Raw genomic sequence first — 13,212 nt, forward strand, 5'->3', positions numbered from 1 at the left:
ACCAATCAACACAGGGCAGGCCCTCCAAGCCTGGAGGCACACCAATCCTGAGCCTATGCATACCCCTAGACCCCTTACACTGCCCTTTAAGATCTCTATGCCTTGGCTTTGCAGAGTCTTTTCTAGCCATCTGCCATGGTGGATGGATGAAAGGCCTGAGCTAACATGGAGTTAGCTTGTTAAACAACTACAATAAAGCCTCATGCTGTTTGTATAAAAAAAAAAAAAAAACCCTCTTGCTGTTTGCATCAAGCTTTCGCTTCCGCCTGATGATTGGGGTGGTCCTGGGCTGAGATCCTGGGGGCCTAAGCCTCCAGGGGTCTTTCAACAGAAAATGCTTATATTTGGATAGGGTACTTAAAGAGGTAGTTTAGGTAAAATATCTTTAGGGTAGACCTGATCCAACATGCTTGGTGTCCCAGTAGATTAGGACTTGGAAACACATTCAGAAGGATTAATTGGGCAAGGACATAGGGAAGATGGCCATCCACAAACCAAGGGGAAGCCTTAGGAAAAACCACTCTACTTGCAACTTGACCTTGGATTTCTCCACTCCAGAAACATGAGGAGACACATTTCTGGTTTGAACACACACACTGTGGATTATAGGCCCACCCTTTCTCCACAATGGCTGCCTCCGATGTGAATGGCTGCTTACCCAGCTCAATACTAAGTAATTCACCTTGATAGTCTGCATAAGAATGGCCCCCCATAGGCTCATATATTTGAATGCTTAGTGCTGTGGGATAATTTTCCTGTAGGCTATGAATATGTATTCCTCTCACTGGTTAATAAAGAAGCTGCTTTGGCCTATAGCAAGGCAGAATAAAGCTAGACAGGAAAGCCAAACTGAATACAGGGACAAAGAAGGGTGGAGTCGGGGAGGTGCCAGCCAGCCACCAGAGGAACAAGATATGTTAGAGCACAGGTAAAGCCATAAGACATGTGGCAAAACAAATTAACAGAAATGAGTTCATTTAAAAATTAAGAGCTAGCCGGGAGTTGGTGGCGCATGCCTTTAATCCCAGCACTCAGGAGGCAGAGGCAGGCGGATCTCTGTGAGTTTAAGGCCAACCTGGTCTACAGAGCGAATTCCAGGACAATCTCCAAAGTAATACAGAGAAACCCTGTCTCGGAAAAAAAGAGAGAAAGAAAGAAAGAAAGGAAGGAAGGAAGGAAGGAAGGAAGGAAGGAAGGAAGGAAGAAAGAAAGAAAGAAAGAAAGGTAAGAGCTAGTTAGTAATAAGCCTGAGCTGTTCAACCAAGCATTTTGCAATTAATATTAAGCCTCTGAGTGATTATTTAAAAGCGGCTGTGGGACGGGGCAGGACAGAGAAACCTCCATTTAGTGTAGTCATTAGGGAGTGGCACTATTTGAAAGGATTAAAAGGATTAAGAGATGTGGCCTTGTTAGAGGAAGTGTGTCACTGGGGGTGGGCTTTGAGGCTTCAAGAGCCCATGCCAAGCCGAGTCTCTTTCTCTACATCAGGATATAGCTCTCAACTACTTCTTTAGCTACTGCTTCAGCGCCATGCCTGCCTGCCACCATGCTCCCCACCATAATAAAAATGGACTAAACCTCTGAAGCTGTAATCAAGCCCCCAGTTAAATGTTATCTTCTAAAAGAGTTGCCTTGGTCATAGTGTCACTTCACACCAATAGAACAGTGTCTTAGACACCACCCCACATGAGGAGGACCTTTGTAGCTCAGGTGCAGCTGTGGCTTCCTTTGGCCACAGTAGTGTAGGTGGGGTGACCCATGGCTCCCACATCATTGACTATGCAGGAGTATGTGCAGATGGGAGACAGGCTGATAAGTGTTTCTGAAGTACAGCAGTAAGCAGAGCATATCCAGTCCACTCCCAGAAACATTGGATGGGCAGCGATGAGGTGCCCACTCAGGGCACTGAGATTTTTAAGTTCTAGCTGATGCTGACAGAAGCTGTAAGAATGACAGCTCTACTTGCTCTGTCCCTACTGCTGGATCTTTAAAGCTTCTAATTTTGCTGTTCATAATGTAATGACAGAAAGTCACAGGGGCTTAGGCATCAGTCAGGGCACAGTGGGCATCCTCATTCAATCCTGGACACCCAGTGAGGACAAACTTACACCTAACAGAGGTCAGGTGAAGAAACAAGGTGTGACTAAATTCAACTCCACTCTTAGATCCTGCACGTGGGCAAGTGGTCAGACATATACATACCTAAAACTGTTAACATGGTGAAACCTAAGCATTTTATATCCCCATCAACAGCAAGATGGAGCCCATCTGCCATACCCTTGGCAATTTGGGACATGTAAAACTTAAACTTGTAGAACTACTTTTTCTGTAGAACTGCTCTAGTTTGGATCTTAAATGCTCTGCAGGGAGCTAGTAGAACATTAGGTGGAGTCCATGGAAGGTTTCAAGTCACAGAAGTGTCCTTGAAGGGGATACTGGGTCCTCTGCCCCTTCTTTTCATTTTTTTCTCATCCTAGACATGAGGTGAATGGTTTTGCTACATGGTGCCACCATGATAAGCTACCAACAAATAGTGGACTAAAACCTGCAAAATTGTTACCCCAGACCTCTCCTCCTCACAAACTGATTATTCAGCCCTTGTTACAATAGGAAGCTAACAAGTATTTTTGTGACCTTAAAAAATGTCATATTTAATCCATCTGGAGTGTGTGCTGGCACAACTGATATAAGCATGCTGCTCCACTACTTTCCAGAAAGCCACTGGTTACCAAAGCAGTTTTACTGACATGCATTTGAAACACCACCAATAATGTACTAAATTGTCGACCTATATGGTTCTAAAATGGTTTGCTTCACTGTTGTTTCTCTATTCCAAAATCGAAGTGCTTCAAATGTTGCAGCATTACAAAGTCTCCCATTGTCTCAGACTCTGCTGAGAGCAATAGGCCTGCAACCATTCCCAGCCTTCAAGAGATGCTCCAGGAAGAGTAGGGTCAGCAGGAATGATGGTGATTTCAAGCAGAAGGGTTCACTTCAGTTCCACCAGAGGTGGGAAGGTAGATTTGTTAGGGGCCAGCAAGAGGGCAAGGGCCAGTGAGTAACTAGACCATTGTCCCAAAGAGCCACTCCAGGTCCTACCATCAGAGCCACAGGCAGGCCCGGCCCCAGACAACTGAAGAGAACAGTCCTTTCCAGCGGTGAACAATCATAGAACAGCTGGGCAAACCCAACAGAAGCCTAGGGTTACTGCATAATCATTTGTTAGCAACATTCCCAGCTGTTTTGTGTATATGACTCTGTGCCTAGAAATAATTTACAAATAAACCACCTGAACCCAAAACATCTTTTTAGCAAGGTACCAAACAATGTAACAACCTGCTCCAAGTCTCACCAGATGTTTGCTGCTCATGGCCTCTCCTAAAGCAGCCAGCTGTATCTCCCATCTATGGTTCTGTTAAGTGTCCAGGAAGGTTCCTCCTCTTGTCTAAGTAGGCACATGCTGTGTATGAGGAGGCTGTCTCCATCACAGATCAATCTGGCTCAAAGGAGTTTGCATGCTCAGCTCTCCCTAGAAACTCATCCTTGTGCAAAACTGGTCTTTCCTCATTCCAATCCCAGGCCTCACATTCCCTTTGCTACCTGCTCTTCTCTTTACCTAGCATCTCAGAAATCAGATCTCAAGGCCACCCAACACCTGGCACTCCCTGCCCCATCTAGCTCCCTACCCCTTCTATCAGACCCTCTCACCTTCACAGCCTCCACTGGGAACCACCACTGCACACCTGTAACACTTGCTGTGTTCTGCTGACAAACTGGGTATAGAACTTCTGTTCACAAAACAAGGACTGTTAGCAGTCACCATAGTTCAGCAGTAAGTCAACTCCCATTTATTGAGACCAGCAATGTTTTCAGGGACACGTATCTATGCCAAAACCATGACAAGGAAGCTCAATCTGCCAGGAGATACAAGTCATTTCCATCAATATGGCTTTAAGTGTTGAAGCATCAATGAGGCAGAGTACTCTGTGTGTGCATGCATGTGTGCGTGTGCCTACTCGAGCTCACACTTGCAAAGCAGGGAGTGGCTTTTGTAAGCATAACCAGGTGTAGTGAGAATGTTGCCATGAAAAAGGGGGAATGGGTAGAGTTGAGCCTAGCAAGAGGCTTGGCTCCTACCCTTCTGCATTCAAACCTCCCAGCTGGCCAGGGCTTCGAATAAGCCTACAGGAAGTATGGTTCTCAGCCAAGATGTCATCTTATCCCTCAGAAGGATGAATATGGCTGCTTCTGCATTGCTCATAAGTAATGAAATCCACCAAAGTGTGCAATATCAAATGAGTGGGTTTTTAAAAGGCAGTATATACATACAATTGGGTATTCTTCTTTAACCATAAAAACAAAACAAAACAAAACAAAAAACAAAAAACAAAACAAAACAAAAACAAATCCAAGCAACATGGAACCAAAGGCACTATTAAGTAAAATAAGCCCAGGCACAGACAGACAAATGCCACATGTATCTGTACATGGAAGCTATCAGAGTTGATCTGGCAGAAGCAGAAGGCAGATAATGGTAACAGGACAGAAAAGACTAGGAGGAGACATGAAGGTTAAATAACTCCATAGCAAAACGTACACTTACAAGTGACAATAATGCATTTCATATTTTATAAGGAACCATGAGGGGAATGCAAATACAATCCCATACAAAGAAATGATTAACATTTAGGAAAAGAAAACAGCAATCACCAGATTGGATAATTATACATCTATGTACCCAATTATATTATACTCCATAGATACACTATTTAAAAAATAAAAATAAAAAAGATTGAAACCCAGAAGTCAGAGGCAGAGGCGGGGTGGGGGTGGGGTGGGGGGGTGGTTGTTGTGAGATCAAGGCCAGGGTGGTACATATCAAGTTCCAAGCCAGCCAACGCTACATAGTGAAACATTGTCTCAAAAACCAAAAACCAAATTATTTAAAAAGGAGCAGTGGCTTCCTTCAAGCAGTCTTCTTTCCATTGTAGTCTAGTATCACAGGTCAGACAGCAGGGCAATGGCCCAGAAACACCATCATAGTTCTTTGTGGGGGTAGCATCTAGCAACAGTGCTATAGTCTGATGGGGGCTGATCTACAGAAACTTTCCTGTAGGAACCAGCCAGGTGGAACAGCACTTCCAGGTGCGGGGTAGGACCTCACCTAGGAGCCCAACACAGGCCCACATTCTGGCAGGAGCCGGGCAAGCTCACATGTGTCTCTGTCTAGTTACCCAGCCATGGGTCAGTGGAGTCACCTATAGACACCACTGTGCTGTCTGCATGCTGTGGGTCCCGGCACTGTGCACAGCCCTTCATCACCAGGAGCACTGCTGCACATCAGAGCATGCTCAGAATGCAGGGGAGAGGACTAGGGAACATAACAGACAGTGGCTCTTGTGGGATGTCTGGTGCCCAGAGATACTCCCTGGTCCCTTAGGTTTCAGAACTCTTATGCTTCCTGAGGTTCTCAGCTCCCCGGATGAGCCAACTCTAGCGTCAGGAATAGGAGTTAACAGATTTTGAAAGTACTGAGACTAGTTTGGGGTCTGCATCCTTTGGATGGGAGGCAGCTGGCCTCACAGCACTGCAATCAGGGCTATATGCAGAACCAGACTGGGTCACAGGCTCTTGGGGCACAGGGCAGCTCTCCTTGACAGCTGCTGCTCAGTCCAAAAACTTCTGGATATAGAGTTAGGCCTGGACCAAGCAGGGGTTGGAGGGAGCAGGTAAAGCAGGCCTCAGACTGGCTTGATGTGGAAGGCAGAGGACAGGAGACAGTGGCATGGTACTCAACAAAACTGTTTGTTTGGGTCTTGAATAATTTCTTCGAGATCCTGGCAGAAGAGTTCATAATCATCAGGCAAGGGCAGGTCCCTATTGAGGTAGGGGGCCACCTAGGCTCAAGGTAGGCTAGGCCTGTCAGTCAACTGAGGCTCTCAAACAGTTGAATTTTCCTGATAGTGTTCAAAGTGGAAGACATATAATCTCCCAGCTGGGCCAAAAACAGTCTAGCAGCCATGGAAAGTCATCAAAGGTTGAAGCCAGGAACCCAGTGGAAGTCTGTCTCGAGGGGCCAGGGGTCTGGTATCCATCCAGCTGGAGGGCCTCTTTTGTAGGTTTACTGCCAGAAGAATCATTAACTGTGCTATTCTGATTCATGGTGGTATACACACACATGGGGTTCCCACAGCAGGGCCTCTCAATCCAGAAATCCACCAAGGGTCATGCTGTGAGCTACCATCCATCTGCTGCCAAGGGTGTGCACTGGCGAAACTGGCTGCCACCTGTATAGGATTACCAGGGTTCTGCCAATGGCACCTGCCATGAGGCGTGCCAGGAGTAGAGGGAGAAGGGGCCCACTCGGGGCCTGGTGCAGACAGATGAGGCAGACACAACACAACAGGCCAAGAAGCAGCTGGAAAGGTGTGGCAGACTGCCATTCCAGAGAAATGCTGAGGGCCAGAGGAGCTGAGTCGGTAAGAGTCCCGGGACCATCGGATGCAGGCCATCATCCAAGGAAATCTGTCCAAAAACAAGGTGGGGAAGAGCAGGGACTAGGCCCAACCATCACCACTGAGCTGACAGGAGGAGGCAGCAGGCAGAAAACCCTCAGGGACCTGATTAGCTGTTCTGAGTGGAAGGAGGGACCCATGAGCTGGCCTGGGAGGGTAAAGGAAACAGACAAATGCTGCCTGTGACTTTCGAGGTGTAATAACAGATGCTGCCAATCCTAAAAGGAGCTAGACCAGAACTTCACGGAAGTTTAGGGCAATGACAGTATCAACTGTTATTTGTACCTTTTGTGCTGAATGCTGACCACCCACAAGCTGGATGCTATTATTGCCAAGGAAGAGTGGCAAAGTGATTTGTGTGCAGCCACACACCAATTAGTAGATGACAGCAGAGGAGCAGAACCTGGCAGTAGAGTCTATCTAGTGTAACCACAAATCATTTCACAGGCTATGGACTACCCTTCAGAGTGGAATGATTGGGCTCCTGGCTGCAGGAACACTGTAAACTAAGAACAGTGCATGCCGAAACATCTTTGTCCATCCAGCACCATGCACACCTGACAGAGCAGGTTGCCTGGCTTGGTCTGTTTCCTCCTGCTCTCAGGATTCCAGGGACCACCTGCAGGCAAAGCTACCCAATCCTGAGCACACCTCTCTCACCCTCATTCCAGTCAATAACCTGACACCCTAATCCCCAAAGGTGAATTTCTGCAATTCCACTTTGGGGTCTCCTCCTGTCACCACCAGCGCCTGGCCAGAGCTCCTTCTGATGGTTGGACCCACCCTTATTCCAAGCTGTGGTCACAAGGCCACACAAGGAAGCAGGACAAGGAGCCCTCCTCTGGGCTCTCACACTACTCCAGTCTGTCTAGAGAGAGAAGCATATCACTTGAGACCTCCTCTCAACTCTCCGCTTTATCCCTCCTGGAGCTCTCTCTCTCTTAGGATCACCAAGGCCAGCAAGTATATTCACATCTGGTTTTCCATGTGTTTACCCCGACCCAGAGTCAGTTTCTCCAGAAAGGTACAGCAAAGTTGATGTTTGTGCCAGCACCTCCCAAGTGGCTTGCAACACTTGGCTGCTAGTACCACCAGCACCTAAGTCTACCAACCAAGCATTCTGACCATCTCAGGTAGACCCCTGACTCACACCTGAAAGCCCAGCCCCTGACCTGGGATTCTCACCATAATCATGAACCAGATCCAGCCTCTCAGTGAGTTCTCAAAAGGCAGTACCCACAAGTCAGGCCCCAGGCCCCAAAGCTAGTGTCAGGCTGCCCACAAACACCATGTCACATGCCCAGAAGCCAGTGTGCCACCCACACCTCCCACCCCAACTACAAACCTTAAGATGTTATCTGCCTGAGTGCCTCTGGCAATCTAGGAAAGAGGTGCCCCCACCCCCGAGGTGAACAGTCAATTCCTACTTCAGCCTCGGTCTTCCTGACCCTGAGCCAGTCACTCACTTTTTGAGCCTCAAGATCATCCCACACCGCCCTTGCCTATCAGTCTGTGGAACTCTCTCTCTTCTCTCCATCAACTCTACCCGGCGCTAGGTAACTTAGCTCCTTTTCCTGGATGGGACAGCAATCTACTAGAAGACGGAGGGCCGCGGCGCGTGGGTATCTTCCTCCGCAGGCTGGCGGTACCTGACACACTGACTGAGTTCTTTGCTCCAAGACCCAGGAGACCCGGGAACAGAACTTGCCCAAAGCCAAAATATGAATGGAGGACGGACTACCAGCACCGCCCACCTGCCCGCTAGCAACCATGAAGCAGGACACCAGCTCACAAGCTCCGGGTCAATGAAGCCCTCCTACCTGAGAATGTGCAAAGCGAGGCCGCCAGGGTCAGAGGCTCTGCTGACGGACACCGGACAGAGCGGCGTGCTTCCGAGGCCAGGATCCCACAGCCACCTGCAAAGTGAAGAGCGAGAAGAGCCTGAGCGAGATCAGGGGAGCAGGGGCGTGATTCCTCAGCCCGCCGCCCCACCTCGCGCCGCCACACTGACCCAGCCCCACTAACCCTGCCGCCGAGATCCGACCCGAGGCAGCCGGTTCCTGCGATTTCGTCAGCCACGCCCCCCTCCGGCGTGCGCACTGCCACCCCGGACGCCCCACGCTCGCCTTCCCGCGGGGCTGCGCGCGCACGCTCGGCTCGCCGCGCCTGCGCCGTGAGCCGCGAGCCTTCTGCCTTGCAGACGTCCCCACGGTGCCAGCGCTACGGCGCGGCGCGGCGCGGGGGGTGATGGGAGCGCGCGCTCGCTCCCATGCCGAGAGGCCGCGTGCGCAGGCGCCGGCTGGTCCTTGGGTCCCGCAGGAGCACAGGCTGGCTGCTTTCCCAGTTCTTGCTGTCATCAAGAGGACAGCGCTGTGGGCCAGCGTGGGTTGGGTACTGAGTGGCTGCTGAGCCTGCAGTCCTGGGGAGTGTGTCTCCCCGAGTGACAGTCACCCTCCGTTGCCATGCTCAGAGCCTGAGAAGGCCCAGTGTCTGCCTATCTCCAGGCCAGCCGCAGCAGGCAGGGCAAGCTGGCAGCACATCCCTCCATTTGGAATCATAGTAGGTAGCTTCAGGCAAGCAAGCAAGCAAGCAAGGCTTGTGTCTTTCCTCGTCTCGCGTGGGTGTGTCTATCAGGATCCAGAGAGGACGGTGAGGGCTGGCTGCCAGTGCCTCTTGGACAGGGCAGTCCTAGCCCAGCGTGCTGCCAGGCACTGGGGAGCCCAGTCCATACCCAGGCTTTTTTTTTTTTTTTTTTTTTTTTTTTTTTTTTAATAAAAGTCCAGGAGGTGAGCCTATGTGCCCTTCACGTGCATATGAGGGTTTGTCCCTCTAGCTCCTCCGTGTCCTCATGGTGTCATCCCACAACCCAGACGCCGTGTTTAGATGGTCCAAGGACCAGTCCTTGGACAAGGACCAGAAGGCTTTGCTTTAATGAAAGCAAGCATATGCATAACACACCAGCTCCCTGACTGCCCCGCTCTGGTGACTCTTTTCATGAAAGATCTCTGAAATGTTATCTGCATTTACACCCAGACTCACTCGCTTTGATCCTTGAAACGGGAATCAAAGATCACATTGTACCTTCCAAGGGTCTGTGGGGTTTTCAGTAGCCTGGGCCAAAAATAATAAAAGTGGCACCCAACCGGGAAACACCTCCTTGAAGTGTGAATGAAACTTGGATTTTTTTTTTTTTCGGTTGTATCTTTCCTAATTGACCTGATAATTTAAACTTCCTCCCTTAAGGGGAGGGGTTGTTTCTGTGAATTCCGATCACCCGGAGGCCCCAAGCAGCTGGAGCCAACTCCCGGACTAATCAGCAGAGAGTGAGCAGCAGGCTTGTATGAAAGACCACACAACAAAGCCCCTCCTGCATAGGTAGGCCTTTTCCAAACTGCCTTTTAGTTTTATTTTAGGGCATCACCTCAAATGTGCATGACAAAATTTATCGTAGTAACCATTGTAAAGTATGCAATGTAGTAGTAGTAGTATTAATAAATATATTCACAAGGCTGTGCATCCTTCGTCACCATTTGCAGAGCCATTTCATCACACCAGAAGTTCTCCATTGAACACTGAGCCCTCATCTCCAAACACTGAGCACCCACCATTTTGAGTCTAAATTTGACTGTGTGCCCACATACCTGGTGCTCACACAGTGTTTGTCCATTTGTGAATGTATTTCATTTAGTATGATTTCAAGATTCATCTATGCGATAGCGTGTGTTTAAGTTGCCTTCCTTTTAAGTGTTGACTGAGAGACTGGAAAGATGGCTCAGATGTTAAGATCACTGACTGCTCTTGTATAGGACCTCAGTTTGTTTACCAGCACCCACACTGTGGCTCACAAGCTATCTGTAACTACAGTTCCGGGGTATCTGATGATCTTTTCTAGTTTCTTTGGCACCGGGCACATACATGGCTTACTTATATACATGCAGGCAAAAGCACTCTTACATATAAAAATAAATGAAAACATTTTAAAACTAGCCAGTCTTTAATTTCAGGACTCAGAAGGCAGAGGCAGGTGGATCTCTGTGAGCTCCAGGCCAGCCTGGTCTACATAGTCAGACCCTATTTCAAAAATACCCCAAAATAAAGTGACTGACCCCCTTCTTCGAGTGACCACATTTTGTTTACCTTTCATCCCTCATAACACTGAACTGTTTGCACCTTTGGCCACTGTGGGAAATAGTGCTGTGGAATCACTGTGTCCTAGTCAGGGTTTCCATTGTTGTGATGAAACACTATGACCAAAAGGCAAGTTGGGGAGGAACGGGTTTATTTGGTTTACACTTCTACAGCAATGTACATCATTAAAGAAAGTCAGGACAGGAACTCAAACAGGGCAGAAGCTGATGCAGAGGCCACGGAAGGGTGCTGCTTGCTTCCCATGGCTTCCTCGGATTGCTTTCTTATAGAACCCAGGACTACCAGCCCAGAGGTGGCCCCACCCACCATGGGCTTCGCCCTCCCCCATTGATCAATAATTAAGGACATACCCTACAACTGGATCTTATGGAGGCATTTTCTCAGTTGGTTCCCTCTTTTCAGACAAAGCTCTAGTTTGTGTCAAATTGACATAAAACTAGCCAGGACACTCTGTAAAAGATCCCTGGTTTTAATTTTTAAAAATGTACGTGTTATGAACGTTTTTTGTTCATTTATGTCTGCATCATGTGCATGTCTGGTGCCCTCAGAGGCCAAAAGAAGATGTTGGATTCCCTGGAATTGAATTTACAGATGGTTGTGAGCTGCCATGTGGGTGCTGGGAACTGAACCAGGGTTTCTGGGAGAGCAGCAAGTGTTCTAAACCACTGAGCCATCTCTCCAGCCTGATTTTAATTCTTTAGATATCCACTAAAAAAGATTAGAATTGCTAAGTCTTACAGTAATTGTGTTTTGTTTGGTGATAAACTGCCAGTGTTCCAAGATAGTCACATCATTTCCTGTTGCCATCAGTCATGCATAAGAGTTCCAATTCCTGCCGTGCGTTGGTGGTGCACGCCTTTAATTCCAGCACTCGGGAGGCAGGGGCAGGCGGATCTCTGTGAGTTCGAGGCCAGCCTGATCTCCAGAGCAAGTGCCAGGATAGGCTCCAAAGCTACACAGAGAAACCCTGTCTCGAAAAACCAAAACAAACAAACAAAAAAGAGTTCCAATTCCTCCACAAACTGCCAACAAGTAGTTATGCTCTCAGCTTGGTATGTGGACACTCAAGTTTCCCAGAACTATTTATTAAAGGCATTGTCCTTTCTCTGTCTTGGCACTTTTGTCAAAAGTTGTTTGGTACATTGGACCTTTGGCCAGCCTCCTGGCTGCTGCACCTGATTCCCTCTCTCCTCTCTCTTTTCCTCTTACCTCTCCTCACATGGCCCAGCTCAACCCCGTCATGTCCACTCTGGACCCTTCCAGATATCCCTGCCTCTGACTATGCTCTCCCACGTGTCTTCAATAAATGAACTCTTCCAATGTTAAAAAACAACAAAAATAAACAAACAAGAAACAACAGCAGTCATTTAGTGGGGCTGGAGAGATGGCAGCTCACAGCTGGCTGCAACTCTAGTTCCAGGGGATTCAACACCTTCCTTCCTCTGGCCTCCGAAGGCAATGCATACACGTGTTATACACATATTCAGACAAAACAGTCAGACTCATAAAAAATATTTTAAAAGTCACTTAATACTGCGTGCATACAAACATCACATGCACACTAATCATCATAAATATATATGAGTGTGTTTCATTTCTTTTTTTCTTTTTTTGGTTTATTGAGACAGGGTTTCACTGTGTAGCCATGGCTGTCCTGGAACTTGGTCTGTAGACCAAACTGGCCTTGAATTCACAGAGACCCATCTGCCTCCGTTGGGATTAAAGGTGTGTGCCATCACCCAGCTATGTTTCTTATCTATTGGGCTTTCTGTTATTTTCCATTGGTCTATATGTCTGTTTTTGGTTTTTTGTTTTGTTTTTTTTGTTGTTGTTTGTTTGTTTTGTTTTTTGTTTTTTTCCAGACAGGGTTTCTCTGCATAGCTTTTTAGACCAGGCTGGTCTCTACCTCACAGAGATCCGCCTGCCTCTGCCTCCTGAGTGCTGGGGTCAAAGGCGTGTGTCACCACTGTACAGCTATGTCTGATTTAATGTCAGTGCCACACTGTACTGATTACTGTAGCTTTGTAGTTAAGTTTGAAATCAGGAAGTTTGAGGCCTTCAAGTTTGCTGGAGAGGGAGTTGGGCGGGGGCTCCTAAGGGTTCCTTGAGACTCTTTCTGAGTTTTAGGGTTTCTTTCTCTCCCTTCCTCCCTCCTTCCCCCTCTTACTCTCTTCTTTCCTACTGAGGCAGTTTCATTCTGCAGCCTTGACTGGCAGGTGAGCGATCTCACCCCCTCGCTGAATATTTTCCATCACAGCTGGCTAATGTGTTGAAGCAGAATCCACAGACATAGAAGACTACATCTAGGGCATCTGCATATCAACCTATCCTTCATAACACACAGTATTTGAAATCCTGCTCTCTCAGCTTCTCTCACAAGCTCTGGGATTACAGGCATGCTCTGTTTAGGGTAGGTTTTTCTACTTTTCCAAAACACCACTGGAATATTAATAGTAATTGCTTAAGTCTTTAAATCACTTAGGGTGTATTGATGTTTTAAAATGTTGGGCTGGGGGGCTGGAGAGATGGCTCAGAGCACTGACTGCTC

At 47.9% G+C, this 13,212-nt stretch overlaps 2 protein-coding genes across 2 annotated transcripts in view; both read right to left on the reverse strand.

Moving 5' to 3' along the window:
* The window catches only part of Gnb1l (G protein subunit beta 1 like), a 68,087-nt gene extending 59,670 nt beyond the window's left edge, over positions 1 to 8,417 (reverse strand). The window contains exon 1 of the mRNA XM_027413115.2: positions 8,336 to 8,417. The gene's annotated coding sequence lies outside the window, so the exon portion shown is untranslated. The remainder of the gene's footprint in view (positions 1 to 8,335) is intronic.
* Rtl10 (retrotransposon Gag like 10) lies at positions 4,600 to 8,574 on the reverse strand. Its single transcript, XM_035444717.1, is given in 11 exon segments — positions 4,600 to 5,657; positions 5,660 to 5,734; positions 5,737 to 5,806; positions 5,808 to 5,980; positions 5,983 to 6,009; positions 6,012 to 6,043; positions 6,045 to 6,117; positions 6,120 to 6,227; positions 6,230 to 6,525; positions 8,336 to 8,431; positions 8,541 to 8,574. Coding segments are annotated over 9 exon segments (1,002 nt in total). The 5' UTR covers positions 6,516 to 6,525; positions 8,336 to 8,431; positions 8,541 to 8,574; the 3' UTR covers positions 4,600 to 5,499.
* Between the last annotated feature and the right edge of the window lie 4,638 nt (positions 8,575 to 13,212).

The sequence above is a fragment of the Cricetulus griseus genome, chromosome 4 (genome assembly GCF_003668045.3).
Source record: "Cricetulus griseus strain 17A/GY chromosome 4, alternate assembly CriGri-PICRH-1.0, whole genome shotgun sequence".
Classification (NCBI taxonomy): Eukaryota; Metazoa; Chordata; class Mammalia; order Rodentia; family Cricetidae; genus Cricetulus; species Cricetulus griseus.